The 15926-nt window shown below is 43.3% G+C and overlaps 1 protein-coding gene across 2 annotated transcripts in view; it reads right to left on the bottom strand.

The window, feature by feature from the left end:
- The window catches only part of exoc6b (exocyst complex component 6B), a 45974-nt gene that overhangs the window by 28845 nt on the left and 1203 nt on the right, over nt 1–15926 (bottom strand). For both annotated transcript variants that reach the window (XM_029839702.1, XM_029839703.1), the window contains exons 2-13: nt 14001–14166; nt 13867–13914; nt 13699–13789; nt 13533–13578; nt 12757–12961; nt 8467–8625; nt 7239–7307; nt 2571–2654; nt 2292–2338; nt 974–1094; nt 818–889; nt 200–297 (exon numbers count right to left, since the gene is read on the bottom strand). In XM_029839702.1, the coding sequence (XP_029695562.1) occupies nt 200–297; nt 818–889; nt 974–1094; nt 2292–2338; nt 2571–2654; nt 7239–7307; nt 8467–8625; nt 12757–12961; nt 13533–13578; nt 13699–13789; nt 13867–13914; nt 14001–14166 (1206 nt within the window). The remainder of the gene's footprint in view (nt 1–199; nt 298–817; nt 890–973; nt 1095–2291; nt 2339–2570; nt 2655–7238; nt 7308–8466; nt 8626–12756; nt 12962–13532; nt 13579–13698; nt 13790–13866; nt 13915–14000; nt 14167–15926) is intronic.

Genomic DNA, 15926 nt, shown 5'->3' with positions numbered 1-15926 from the left:
ACATGAGCATTTGTGTGTGTGTGTGTGTGTGTGTGTGTGTGTGTGTGTGTGCGCAGTGGTCCCAAAACATGGTGCACCCCTATGACTAAAGAGGTGAAGGTCAGTGCAGCGTGCATTGTGCCCTCGTTGGACGTGGAAACACGCACGCAGGTACACAGGGGGACTCGTGTCAGCTTGCTACATGAACCTCAGAATGTACCTGAAGGTGATATTCCATCTCTTCAGCAGGATTTCGCCATATTGCTCCCTCATCTCCAGCAGCATGTCAAACAACTGGGACACCGGAAAGCCATAACCCTGTGAAAGAGGGACAGGTGGCGTATTGGTCAGTGTTCCGCTTCAAGGAGGACAAGCTTAGTTGTAGCTGAGGATAATGACAGAAACATAGATTTTACATTTTTCTTTATTTTTTTTTGTCTCTGTAAGATGTTTTATTAGGTTTGCCTGAGAGAGAAATCAATTACACCTCATTATGTCATAAATTTGGAGAAATGCACATCTCGTCCTTCATTCCATCACTTAGCTACAAATGTTTCTCTGGCCCAGTTTTTACCCACATCCCCTCAATTTCCCTATTATTCTCATCAACCTCACTCATATTAAACGGTGAATAAACAGAAGAAAGAGACAGTGACATCAGATATATTAACAAGCATTTCCAAAGAGGCTAAATTAGACAAGGCTTGAGAAGATTACACATTCGATTCAAGCTAAAAACAGGCTCTGGTGGAGTCTGGCATCAATCTCACGAGCATGTTCCAAGACAGATCATTCAAAATTAAACTCAAATTGGAGCATTAATCACTTTAAAACATACCTGTAGTGTGTCGGCAAAAAGGACAATGAGATTCTTGAGATCTAACACCAGGTCAGGGTTGTCACAGTACGACTGCAGACAGAGTCATGTGTCATTCTTGTTCTTTATTCACTATTCCACATACACGTATCATATAGTCAGGAAGTGGGGCCATACCGAGTGAGTCCTTAAGGCGGCGATGATTTTGGACAGTGCCAACTCCCAAAGCTCCTCCACGTACGCCCTGTTGACCAAACCCTGTGTGGTGTGAAGGACATGATCCTCCACAACGAAGAAACTACATTAAGAGAAAAACAAGTCATAAACATACCCAAATCAAGAGTTTTAATGACCACTACCACCCCCAAAACAGCTCTTCAATCAATACACCAGAACCCAGGGAATTCAGCTGCACAGCCTTTTGGATTCTGACAGCTTTTCCAAACCAACAGCCATGGCTATCCTGTTCAAAAATCATTTACAAGTACCCATGACAGCTGGGCATTCACCCACCCAAGCATTAAAAAGCTGTTGATGTCTCAGCAATGGACCTGAAACTCGTGTAGTGCTGCACTCTTGACTGTATAACGGATCAAATTGCCTGCAAAGTGACTTTGGTTTATGTCTCCTGACAACACATCTCACTCAAACCAGTGCCCACTGAGACTTGCCAGACCGCAATAAGCCGCACTGTGGTCGTCTCTGTGGCACGGCTGTGCGCGGTTAGTTTTCTTTTTGTCATTATCAAGGAGTGTAAATAAGCTGTGATGGAATTTTTGATAGACTCGACTCTTTCCAGATACATTATTTTCTACCACTTCTGCTTTTACTGAAATGAAACACTAAACCAAGCATAGAAAAAGAAGGACGACTGAAACAGGTTCAAATCAAACTTCTGCCATGTAGAATCTCGCTGACATTTATGGATGGATGGTGCAAGGAAAAAAAAGCAGGCGAATGGACAAAGGGATGTCTGACTTGCAGGCAAAGCAAATGCAGTGTTCTCAGGCAGAAGGAAAAATAGCAATGAGCCAACCACCAATCACATTCACTCTATCAGTTTGCATATATGAGGCAGAGAGAGAAAGACCAGGATGGGGTGTTGGATGAGAGGAAAAAGACAAGTGGGGGCAGGCGGGTGCGAATGGAAAGGCTTGAAGAAGAGTTGAAGGATGGATTAAAGCAAGTCAACTAGTCAGACGCACCCTAAGTTCAGGTGTATGGGGTCTTTTTAAATGTTTGTTTTAAAATAAGGCTTTTGCTCACTCAGTGAATCTTTTGCCAAGAAACACAGCTTTAACAATTATTGGATGGTTACTTCAATAGTGAGGAGAGGATGAAATGACTTAAACAGGAGATGAAGTATTAGACTGGAGCTGAGAGGAGATGTAAAGACTGGTAGATCAGTCTTTAGCCAAAGTACCATGATACTGAACCGATCGCTGGCATTCAAAAGGATTATAGAACAAAAGATTATATCATTTTGGTGTCTTACCCAACAATCTGATTGAAGTACCGCCTATATCCCTCCAGGGTTTCATGCTGAAACGTGAAAACAGGCGTTAAACAATATAAACTTTTACACGATCAAAACTACAAAACAACCGTTTACTGTTGCTTTTGTTTGTAGTTAAAAGACCTACCTTTTCTCAGCCTAATAAATGGTTGATTAAGGATTGCACATGTGCACGTGATGGGTTCAGGGAGGGGGGAGGTGCAGTTAGCGGTGCGGCAGCCTCATTGAATATATAAAAGTGAGGGTGCGGGGTCATACCATGTTAGAGTGGGGTTGCAGCACAAGGCGAGCCTGTTTCCTCCTCTGCTTTCTGTAGTAGTTCTCAAACACATCACGCAAACCCTAAAAGACAAATTATAGGTTTGGATGGATGGACCGACAGAAGGACAGATGGGTGGATGGATCAAGTTTGGAGTGGTGACGTAAAGCTGGCAAAACCCATTTGTAAACCGACTGCAGGTATTTTCACATTCCAAATGGGCAAGAAAAGAAAACATATGTGAAAAATGATAGAGCGCGGGGGTTTCTGAAACCCCCTCACCGCATTTACGCTCCCTTTTATTCATTTATATCCACGGCCGTTTGCTTTACTGGCAGACTTTGCCAACTGAAAATTTGCTCAAAGTGCCTCCATTTACAAGAAGAAAAACTGACACATTGAATTGAAGGGAAACTAAGATTATATATCATAATTGAACTGGACGCAGCAGGTGGTCCAAAGACGTGAAGCTCATGTGAGTCACTGACAGCACACATACATGCTGCCAAATATTTCAGGCGGTTCCCTGTCGCTTATTCTAGTGGAAAATGAAGTTATTAACATAAAAATCCAAACTTTAAGACCAGAAAATGGCTGAAGTAGCAAAAAAGTTGCACGTGAAATTGAGCAAGAGATACAGCATCTGTGTTTCATGATGAGCGCTGGTTGCTGTTCAGTTTTGTTTGGCGTCTCTTGTCTGACATCAAACCAAAAAAGAGCCCACACGCAAAGACAAGAGCAGCTCTCTAAACTCGGCTGCCTCCTATCTCTCTTCCATTACACAGAACCTCTCCCCGTTCCCTTCCTTTTTGTCAGTGGAGAAGAAATGCGTGGTCTATCTATGGTGGAAACCAGGACGCAGAATCTCTTAGACTCAGACGATAACTGAGGACTAGACAGATAACAGCGTCCAAGCCTTTACCCAGCAGCCCAGTTATCTACAGGCTGGTGGTGGCCAGTCCCTGCCATCATTATCACAGGATGTAGTGAGATAAGAGGAATAAAAATAGAGGGTGACATTAGTTTTGTTTATAAGGAATTAAAGAAAAAAGAAAAAAACATCCACCATGCAGTCAAACATACCTATCAACGTTCTATACACAGCTTGAAGGCAGTGGAAGGAAAATATCGCAACAGATCAACAGCTGAACCGGGTTCTTTGAATGTGTTCGGGTGATGTTAGGAGGCAACCAAACTGTTTTAATTCCCCTTTAGATTCGCAGATGAACAATGTGTTTTCAACAAGCAAGCGCCATCAACCGGCCATGAACTCGTTATATAATGCTTGTTTGCCCCCAGATCGATGAAACACGGGGCAGCGGTGCGTGCGCGCGCGTGTGTGTTGTAGTGCCATGTGATGTGAAATTTAAGAAAGGGAGAAAAAAAATTCACATCCAGAGGCAAAGAAAATGACTTAAATGCTTTGATACGTTGCACACGGTGGACTGTAAACCCAGGTGTGAATAACATGATGTCCGTTCTTTTATGTGGACCATTTGAAATTTGAAACCTTTTTCTTTAGCCTATTAATGTCCTCTTTATTTAATGGCAATCTATTCCAGCTACCTCGACATACCACAGATTAACCAACCAATTGGAAAATGCGAACTGATGGAAAAACATAACACTGCATAACTTTAGTGTGAATTCACTTCACCTCAAAGGGAAAAGACTCAACTCTTCCACAAAAATGTAAAATATGTTGGCTAGCAAAGCCATATGCGTTCCAGCTGCCCGGCTCTGGTGCAGCTCAGAACTCCCAGTTGGACCAGTGTGATGGACCAGCTGTTACCCCTTTCCTCGGCGTGTTGGACTTGCGGCCTGTGTTTACGTTGATCACAAGTCAACACGCGCTACATGTGCAAGTGCAACAAAGGGGGATTGTTCGAGTACGGAGGTGCTCGACCAGGGCTGGAAAATTGTGCGCTTTCGGTACAGGAAAAAGACGGAAAAAAGTAGAGAATGGATGGAAGAAAAATCCACACGACACATCCAGTCTTACTAGAAAAATAAATGAAAGTTATATGTGCACAAGTCATTCTCATTTTACAAACTGTGTGTGTGTGTGTGTGTGTGTATTAGAGAACAAGTGACCTTACAGGTGAAGAGGTCAGACCTTTCAACACCTTCCTGAGGCAGAACATGCTGCTTTCCCCTTCTCCATCATTCCCTCCTTTGGTCCTGCTCTTCCACCCCCTGTACAGCTGCCGTCAACCCCCCCCTCTCTTATCTGCCACTCTCTGATGTCTGAACCTGCATCTTCCTGTTTTTGCCCCTTTTAACCTCACACTGACCTTCGCCCTATCCCACTCTTTATCGTATCGTGGCTGGTTCTCCCTCTCTCTTCTCCTTCCTGTAAAGGCTGCTGCCATGACCTTTAACCCTTGCTCCTCTTGGATTACCATTGCTTGCTCATACTTGTTCTTTTCTTCACTCTTCTTCCTGTCTTTTCCCTTTAATGTGCCACTTTCATTCTATCTTTCCCCCCTCAGTTCGATAACACACTTTACTCTTTTTACCATAATTGTGAACATAAGGAAAAGCTGGACCAGGATATTTTTCCCCACCTGATTCTACCTTCAACATACAACTAATATACAAAAATGTTGAACCCAGAGCACATATAGTGCTTTTCAACTGGACAGAAAATGGTTTGCGGGTAAGTTAGTTTAATTTCTCCGTTTGGGCTGAGTTGTGGTCGGATTTTCTCCAGCAGTAATAAAGAACAGAAGGCAACTTGTGGATCAAGTGGGATTTGATTGAAACGCTGGTCAAAAAAAAAAAAAAAAATCAGTGCACAGAATTGTCATGTCTTGTAGCTGTCACGCTTGACCGATAACCAATTGTGGTCAGCAACCAAACACACATCGTTTCCAGTGGTCGCCTCACAAAAAGGCCAGTGTGTAGAATGTTTTAATGTGAAACAGTGTCAACAGGAAATGTTTGGTTTTCATAAGAAGCATAAATACAGCTCCAATAAGATAACTATAAATGTATAAAAGGGGACACACGTGAATGCTGGATAAAGTTATTTACTTTTAAAAATGTATGATGTACTTAATGATTGGCTTTGCAAAGGTTTACAGAAAAATAAAACTGAAGTAAGCCTGAATGTAAACCAGCTTTTGCTTGTTTACTTGAACTCCATGGGACTCCTTGAAGTGGTTGTGAGCAAAAAACAACTGCAGACCAGTAAAAGTTCCTCAAAGTTAAAAAACACCCAAAACAAAGGATTCATAAAACCTATTTTCCAATTGTTCTCTCTTCGTTTTTCCGTTCCAATTCCTTTCAACTCTTTCGACCTCTTCTTTCATCATACCTTCGTTGCCCCTTTTTATCCTTTTGATAACCTCACTCTCCATTTTTACTCCCCCATCTCTTTTTTTTTTTCTGCCTGTTCATTTTCTCCTTCCTGTCAAAGTTCATGCACTTCCTGTACCTCTGCCAGAGAGCCCCCCCTCCAGACACACACACTAACTCAACAAAAACAGCCAGCCCTCTGGCCACGTTGGCCCGGTCACAGAACGAACAAGCCTGTTAGTGCACACAGACCTCGAATGTGCTACTCAGCCAGTCACGGCCCAGTCAACACCTCCACCCGTGTCGCCTTCGCTAGAAATGAGATGAGACACACACTAAACCCCCATGCTGCAGCATTCTGGTTGGAGTACAGCCAGGCTTAATCCAGAGGCCTCATCTTACTGCAACATATTGCTCCGTTCACAAACCTGCTTCAGGGCTAGTTCATAATGGCCATATAATGTATACCATGAGATGACTGTCAACCTTGCCCGATCTCCAGCTATACGGAGTAAATTTACTGGTCTCGATCATAAAACGACCATGAAATGTCATCAGAGATTAGAAAACATACCAAGGTAAAGCCCTGGCTTTCCCTATAACAGTGCTATAGCCCAGCTGCTCAACGTTTGAGGTCACTCTAAGGTGGAAAGTCCATTGATCTTCTGAGGGTGCTCAAGACAAATACTGTTAAAAGGAGATTTTACTCACGGAAGCATACAATTGAAGTGCATTGGGAATACGGAAGGTTAAACAATCCAATTCTTTAATGAAACAAGAATCTACAGTCTTGTAGCGGGAATAGCAATTTTATGGAGGAAGCCCAGTCTAGTCCCACAAGCCAGCCGCTTCCTCCAGCTCGTCTGGGAGAACACTGCCTCGGAGCGAGATGGGAAATGGCATTCCTCCAGCATGTACTGGGTCAGCCCAAGGGTCTTCTCCACGTTAGACATGCCCAGAACACATGCACAATGGGCCATCTAGGAGACGCTTTGAACCTCTGCTTGAACCACCTTTGCTGGCTCATCGTGATGCAGAGGACAAAGAGCTCTAATATGAGCGTCCTGCATGTCTCAGCTCCTCGTCCAATCTCTAAAACATCTATGTCCACTCAACCTTTTGACCATTATGTGCCGTCTTCATCACAAAAGACCGATTCCCCACAGTGTCGTACAATTTTAAACGGTCAAAGTCAGGGTAAAAATATTGAAGGTGGTTTAAACCAATATAAATTAGAGTGAGAGTTAGTTTATTACCTTATCTACATGTGCTGGAGTGGCTACAGATCAATTTATTGGGGGAAAAAAAAAGGAATAAACACTAATCAGACTAAAAAATTTTTTTAAATGATAATAATAGTGACTCACCAGCACAGTATAGATGTGCAGACAGCGGTAAACTGGAGAGAAATCGACCAAATCAGGAGCACCTGGGACCTGCAGTGAAACAAAACAAGTTCTGTGTTTTATGTTTGCTTGAAAACCAAGTGAAAAAATCAGAGATGGGGTTTTCAGTGAGACTGTAAAATCTGGATTTCTCCTTAAAATTAAAAATCTCCATCACACTCCTTTTTCATATAGAATGGAAATAAATCATGATGGAAAAGTGTCAAAGATGCACAAATGTCTAAAGTGGTGGGGGGGGGAGCAAAGAGGATGCAGAAGCACAAAGGACTGTAAATGAGGAGAGGAAAGGAAGAGACATGGCAGGGATGGCGTGAGGCGGCGATGCCAGCCATTGGCGCCAATGCGATAATAACGTCGATGGTCGCGGGGGTCAGGCCTTTGTTCAAGTCAAGGTCTTCCGTTGAAGAGGGTTGAGTCAAGTTTACAGGACATAAATAAGCCAAGGGAACGACAGAGACCTTAAAAACAGAATAGCAGCAGAGGGGTTACAAGTTCATCCCTATTCTCTTCATTGTATTTGCCTTTTCCTTGAGTGTGAAACAACAAGAGCTGCGACAAGAAAGACGTCGGATCCCCAGAGGAACGACTCCAAACGTTTACTGCCAAAAGGCTTTGTGTTCATTTGTAGCAATGACAGAAAGTCTTAAAATTCTGCTTTTGAACAGTCTGCAAGCGTGTTCCTGGTGAATTTCCTGCCGTGCACCTCATGTTCAGGCACCACCTATCCTGTCTGATATAGTCATTGAAAGAGCTAAAAGATCTTGAAGCTGGTGAACAATTCAAACTCATTTTTGTCAAATCAACCTCAGTTCACACAGGTAGATGCATGCTGGTTTTGGGAAACCTTAAAAACCACATTTTAGTCACAGGCTCACCACAACAAGCTGCATCTCTATATTTCACAACCTTCCAAAATCTGCCAAGCTCTAATTATCTCTCTAAATAAGGTTCTTTTTGCCATTAATATCAAAGCAAAGTTCAGAAACTACGCAAATAAAGAAAGAAGGAAAGAGTGTGAAGCATGAAGGAGAAAGTAGCACTAAATAATTAAAAATTAAAAGCAAAGTCGAATTGATTTGGGCTTCATGTTCTCCTGCATCTGTTTGCTAAAATTCATCTGAGATGAACTAAAACAGAAAAGGTTACAGTAGCTTTGCCACTTTAATATTTGTGACTGCAGATTTCTCACTTCATCTTCCTCTTCGTCCTCCACATCCAGAATCCCGGGATCCTGTCCTGACGCCGCCGAACGTCTCCCACCAATCCGCGCCTCTTTGCGACTGCGTCGTCCAATCAGGGGTCGGGGTTGAGCGGAGACGGAATTGTCAAGCGAGCGTTGCAACTGGGCCTGAAAGACAGACAGAAAGACCATCAGGTTGCCATGGCGTCAAAGCGGTAACAGAGGGATGCGTGGAAAATGAGAACTGTCCCTCAATGCAGATGTGGAACGGCATAAACATCGATGGCACGTATCCCTCCACACTTTCGCTGATGATGCAGTGAGGTTATCGGCTAAAACTGTGCGTGAAACCTGCCACTTCTTGGCGCCGTGGACGCAGCTAAAGCCTATAAATGCGATTAACCGTAACGTCTGAAAGGACACCAGAGGCGAGACAGGAAGGGAAGAACAGGAAGGACGAAGTCTCAAACCCCAAAAAAGTAAATAACACGCCAGGCGAATCCTTATGAATGCCATGATGAGTGGAAGAGTAGAGGAGTAAAACTGTTATTGTTACTTATTTTGTTTCCTGAAACGAGCTAGCATAAAAAGAAAAATAGTCCATATGGGATCATTTCAGACTAAACAATGCAGAGCTTCGTGACATCCCACCCGCAGGGTTTCTACGTAACTTCGGTATATGGGGGGAAAAGCATCGTGGGAAATGATGCATTCAGCTCCCGCCGCACACAGGAATACTAAAAATAAAAAGAATCAAACAGGAAGTTTTAGTATCCAATACATGATGAAAACAGACGTGATAATGGACACCGCTGTCATGGGAAAGTATCTGTGGTTGAGATTTGCCGATATCTCCGCACGCCAAAGATTCGCCGAACGCCGAAGGCTTTTCCTGCGGTCCGACCGAGCTCGGTCGCTAAAACGCTGGCGACGGGAGAGCTTTTTATTAAGGGAACTTTCATAGATCCAAGCTGAGTGCATCTTTCCATCCACGCCCAAAACTGCCTCAGGTCCCTTTGAAGGTTTCCTGAAATCGCCGGCGCCGGCACGTAGATTTCCCCGTGGGACCAAATCTGTCGACAAGGATGTCAAAAAATAGTCGATTGGAGACGACTGATGGCAACGATAATGAGAAAAACTGGTGTTCGTAGAAGGGCGGATATGCACATACCCAACAGCACACAATGCCAGTAATGCTGGAAAACACAATGCCATCTTTGATCTAATGCCCACACACGCACGCACGCACGCACGCGAAAAACGGGTCATATAGGATGATAACAAACACAAAAAAAAGGGAAAAGTGCCAAAGATCGTCACTAGAATCCGCCGCACTTCATTTAGTGCAAATTGACTGGAAATATTTTCAAACTAACCTGACGTGAAACTGCGGTGACGCCACAGGAGCGGCCGACATAAATACCCACGGCGTGGCCTCGCTGGAAGCCTCTCGCCGGCTTCTGTCTGTATTTTTGGCCTGCGTGTCGCAACAGGCGAAAATTGCGAGTGGAAGCGATCCCCTTGTTGACGGGCGGTTTTGTGCTTCACAATGGGAAAGAGACAAGCCGTTGCAAAAATAGGGAAGAGTTGGAAAATAGATTTAAGGTTCGAACAAACCACCGCCGCTGGGCGCTTTTTAGAACTGCATCGAGTGCAGCCCAAGGTTTCCTTTACACAATTTGACATAATTGTACACTCTGAACGCGTCGATGGGTTACGATCTTCTACGATCTTTGGATTGCTTTCACCGAGCCTGTGCTGATAATATAACTATGAAACAAAAAAACCAACATTCAATGACACAATGGCCATTTTCTCTCTGACAAGTCTATACAACAGCCAGTGCCCTCCAACATCCCTGCAACATGCACACAGGGCTGTGTGTGTGTGTGTGTGTGTGTGTGTGTGTACAGTAACTAGATACAGGTAATCAATCTTCTTCTACTTCACAGAGCCAAAAAATCTGTTTCCCATTAGAGTGTGTTCAGTCCGTGTGTGTCAAACTACCAACGACACGGCAGAAGCTGGGGTTGAACTCTGCTAAATAAAACAGGAGCGAGGGCGGGACGATGGACGGACAGACAGAGGCAAAGAAGTGCGCGTGGAAAGAGTGCAGGAGAGGAAGGTAAACAAACGACAGGCCGGGCTTATTAAAGAGATCCTTAATCCATTTTCGGACGGTTTTTCGGCATCTTGTCCCGCTGCTCTGAGCGCGTCCATTTCATGTCCACGCTCATTTTGGGCGTCACAGCAGGAAACCTGCTCCAATTATTGAGGAAACAAAGATGCATTTTAAAAAGTCATAACTTGTTTGTTGTTCTTACGGAGGACACAACCAAGTGTAGTACATGAACGCTTCAGATTCGTGACCCCCTCACGGCCCTCGTTTTGACCCCCTCACCACTTCTTTCTACCCTCCTTTCCTTTCCTTCCTTCTGCCTGTCCTGTATGCTTCTTCACTACTCTTCCATTCTCTCTCTCCATTTCCATCCTAAATTTGTCTCAATAATTTAAAACATCTTTCCAAACTCCCTATCTTTCCTTATCGTCACTGTCCCCATGAAGGTTTCCACTTCTCCTTCTCGGCAGACTCTGGCAGTAGACAATAGGTCCATTGTAAGCCACCGTGCTCTCCTTCGTCTCCTCCCTTTATCCCTTCCACTTTCCCCAGATCTATTTATTTTCACATCCTCAGCCTAGAGAACCATAATGATGACCGGGTACAGAGTGGGAGCTAATTTGGAACAGAGCGCAGCAGCGAGACGTGCTGTCTGAGAGGGCGAGAGATGCAGCGATGGGGTCGAGAAAAAAAGAAAAAAATCATGCAAAGGAAAGAAGATGGCAAAAGAGGGACAAAGGAAAGCAGACAAACCTTCTGATCAAGTGTGAATGCTCCGAGCCAAAGATGATACAACAACATAATCCCTGTATCGGGACCAGTGAAACCTTGAGGGTTTCCATAATCTCCCTTGTAATTAGTGGTTGGAGGAGTTAGCGGTTAGCTTCTTTAGTGACTGCAGCTGGATATTCTATGCCAGTGATTCTTAAATTGTGGTCCAACAGCCCTCCAACTAAGGGTCAATAAAGAGTTCAATGTGTTTGCCTGAGGAGCTGGAGAAGCACTGCCTCCTTTTTTCTTTCCTAATAACAATTACAGCATGTTGTGGAACCGAGGTTGAAAACAGTGCATCTTTTATTTTAGTATTTATCGAGAAGCTGTTCCACTCCTGAGTGATGCAAACAAAGGTTTAGGCCTTGTTTCTCCAACCTCCAAAATAAATTTAGACAGTTCAAACCTTCTTTGTGTTTTTTTGGGCTAAGGTTTTGTGTCGATCACAAATGATCGGCTGCACTTTGGCTTCAAACATAACCGTGAATTACCAATCCTAGACACAATTTCCCCATTTGAAAGATTGGAAAACCCAATGGGAAAAAAAATTCTTGCTTTAATGCTATTTAGTGTCATAACTGTAGCAGCTGTTGAATGAATCATATTCATATTTGGATCAGCGATCCCTTTTGTAACTGAAGTATTTGAATTTTCTAAGTTTCTAAAAAGCAAAATCAAGTAGTCTAGAAATGATTGAATTATGGTCCTCTGGTGCCCTCTAGAGGACAGAAGTGACACCAAAAACGACTGCGCTCGCAGTAATGGCAATACTGAGCTGCAAACCTCTAACAAACACTCAAAAGTCTTTGACTGGGACAAAAGTGAAATACACAAAACATTTTTGAGAAAATCTGACACATTTTCACAGCTTATTTCAATAAATGTGAAAATGTTCACTTCACATGAAGCGTGCACATCAGCTATTTAGGCCACAGATGTATTTTCCATAAACAAAAGCGATGCTGGGAAACACAGAAATGACCTTGCTGAAGTATCTGGAAAGTTGTTCCCCCTCTGAATTGACGGAAAGAAAAAAAAGAGTTTGAAAATAAATCTGCTACAGCTATAAATTTTGATTCTAGGACAAGGTTACCTTTACAGGATTCTCTTTAATTAAATGGTAATGTTTCAAATGTATTTTAGTCATTTTAGTATTTTATTGGTCCTTTCATCAAGAAGAAATTGCTAAAACGGCCTTGACCTTTACAAGAAGAACCAATATTAGGCAAGTGTTGAAAAGCAGGGTGTGTGCCTTTATGCATATTCATGAGCATCCCTGCAACGACAGCAAGCTTCTTTACTAGCAGTGCAAAAGCCCGAGCATCTGCAGTCTGGGCACACGGCAACTAAATCTCAATGTAAGACAAAAATGAAGCACGCTAAGAGCACTAGCGTTAACTCTCTCGTACCTGTTTGATGGCCGTCTCTCCGATCTTGTCTGAGTGTTTTCGGATGCTCTCCAGGAAGTCCCTCAACTGCGTCATGGCCGTGTCCCGGATCTGTGTCCTCAGTTTGGGAATGTTTTCGGACATGATGGAGCAGAATCGGTACTGGCCAGCTTTGGGAAGACAAGTCCGCTCTAGCTGTTCCAGCGTGCGCAGCGCTGGGTAGTACCTAAGATACACATAGTCTCTTAAATGTATGGAAAAATGGGGGAAAATGATCCCTAGAAATGCCATCGCACTCACAGAAAAACGTGTCTGGTTGACATGTGACGAAGTGTAAATGGAAACTGGCAAAGGTAAACTCCATCACAAGTACACACAAACACACGTGCAAGAAAAGTCCATTCAGATACGACTCGGGGATGACTGGCAGTACAGTATTCCCCAACCTCGTCACGCCAATGCTTCTCTTTCTCTCACATGCACACACTTTCCCTCTCTAGGAGCAGTCGCTTTTGGCTGACCTTTCCCTGCTCTCCTTGAGCCAAGCAACCGCAGGACAGAGAGAAGCAGAAAAACACACAAACAAATGACAAATTTACGACCAGCCAGACTTCTGTCTACAGGTCAGGCCGAGGGCAGTGGCTAAAGAGAAAGACAGTGAGGGAGGTGAAACGCGTTTCATCCCAAAGGCTTTGGCGCCACCCAGTGGCTGAACACGGCATATTCCTGTTATTCAGCAATGGCTGATCTCGACTATTTCCTACAAACTTGTGTTAAACGCAGAATTTGTATGGTACCTTTTGGCTTTCATCTGTTCTTGAAGTCTGCTGTACATCTCCAGGACTGGCAAGCAAAGACAACAACAGAGAAATTTTAACATCACAGTAAAAATCTGTTTTAAAAGTCAAATGTATCAACCGAAAACTCTAATCTGAGTACTTCACACCCGTTCCACAGCATTACCTGGGAGGCAGTGGGTCAGTTTGTCTATGGTGCTTGCGATGTTTCTCTGCTGCACCCGACACTGCTGTAGCTCCTCCATAGAGCCGATGAGCTGGAACATTAAAGTTAGTGTGAAAACATCCTGAGTTCAATTCCAACAGAAAAAACAAGGGTTAGTGTTTGACTTACATCTTTGCCATCATCCTGAAGATGTCTGTTGGTGTCTATTACCTGACTCTGAGAGGAAGGGGGGGGGGGGTTTAACTAACAGTAATGTTACCAGAATCAACAGTCCTGTTGCACCATTTAACATCCTTTTTTACCTTCAGTTTCTGTGCCTCCCCTCGTACTTTAAGCAGCTCTGTTATGGAGTCCACAAACCCCTGGAAGTGATGGTTGCACATTTTCTCAATTTCCCTGTCATGGTTCCTGATCCGCGCATCCAGCTTGTCCATGAAGAGGCCATGTTCGTGACCGTCGTACACCGAGCTGAGACATAAAGGTAAAAAATGGTGAATCCTGCCATTCAGCTCACTTTGTAGTGCACATCTTTAAAAATAGGAGAGTCCTTGAGTGCTGCACCAATGCTGAAATAAAAGATAATAAAATAAACACAATAAATCCAGATAGAACACGTTAATAAAACCGTAAAAGACAGAGACTGCACAATTCTCATTCCAAGTTAAAACCAAAGAGTAAAGGTTTGTGTTTTAAGACAGGATTTAAAGGTCTGTAAGGTGTGGCCCATTTCAACAAGGAGAGGTAGGTTGTTTCATAGTTTGGGGACCAGTCCTGCAAAAAAGCAATACTTGTTTTTAGCCTTGTTTTTGTTTACGAGATTAGTTGCCGCTGGTTTGCAGATCTCAAAATACCTCAAGGGGGCATAAATGTGTATGAAATCTAAAATATATGTGGGTGGCAAACCATTTGAGGGTTTAAAAGACGATAACACCCTAAAATGACTCCTAAAAGAAAGAGGAAGCCAGTGGGGTGAGGCGAAATAGACATGATGGCTAGAATCCTGTTAAAAGACAACATTTTGGACACACTGTCAGCATACAAGGAAATCCTGGTTCAAGACAGTATAAAAAGGATTTTCCCACGGTCCAAAATGGTTGACACAAAAGTATCAGAATTCTTAAAATACCAAACCAATTTCATTTATTTAAAAAAAAACAAAAAAAACCCCTCAAATGACAAAAACTGGATTTTCCTAGAGTTTACCTGCATAATCAGTTTAAAAATCCCTGTCCAATAATGCCTTCATTAAAAAAAACTTTTTGGAAACGTGGCATTAATCTGACTTTCATTCTTCACTTCGGTCGTCGACCCCGGCACCGTTGAAAGGGGCGCTACCACAGATGACCACGAGGGGGAGACATTTCAACCGTTTCCAGGGAAACGATGATTCACTCCTCGTGTGTTCCGTCTGTATCACACTGTACAGAGGCCATCACCCAAAAGACAATATCTAAATTGTCTTCCAACACTGGCACAATATATAACACATTTAGGATTTATTACGTTAAAATGTTTAACAAGCTCGATGTTTTCACATTCAAGGATGAAGTGGCGGATCTTTCATGAAATGAAAAGCATTTTTTTAATTCAAATTATTTATTTAATGTGTCAGAGCAGCATTTCCTTCTGCAAACATGACACTTTTTTTTAATGATATACAGTCACAAACTTTCTCTATACAAAGTCAAACCTGATTCAGGGATGTGAGAAAAGTGTCGGAAAAGACCGAGTGTATCTGTGGACAAAGCTGCTCTTTAATCGCGATTACAGCTCTTCCTGTGTTCTTTCCTGTCCAAAAACAGAACACAAACATATACACCTGTGTATCACTTGTATCCAACACCCTTCCTCCTGTTGACAAGGAAATGGCCGACTTGTACAATGGAGGCCAGGTCTGACGCCACACTGCGCTTTCTTTAAACACGCAGAAACAAGTTCATCCTCCTCTCTAAAAGATAGCCCCTTTCCTGTCAAGGTGGAAAAGCCTGTATGAATCGAGATTAACATTGGCAACATGGACATAAATAAAAAAGGAGGATGTGTCCTCACTTCCACCCAAAGAGCCGTTCGCCCATAATAGCCAACTCTGATAAAGTCCAGCTGCATATTGTTAAACGCAGGGTGTAGCCAACACGTGCACAAAGGAGGAGCTCTTCATAGTTAATGACAGGAGTTCCTCTTTGCCTTCAGTCTGGCTGCATAACTGTGGTTAAATGATAAGATGAACC

The sequence above is a fragment of the Takifugu rubripes genome, chromosome 8 (genome assembly GCF_901000725.2).
Source record: "Takifugu rubripes chromosome 8, fTakRub1.2, whole genome shotgun sequence".
Taxonomy (NCBI): Eukaryota; Metazoa; Chordata; class Actinopteri; order Tetraodontiformes; family Tetraodontidae; genus Takifugu; species Takifugu rubripes.
Note: the sequence above shows the minus strand (reverse complement) of the source record. Positions and strands in the feature narration are given on the sequence as shown.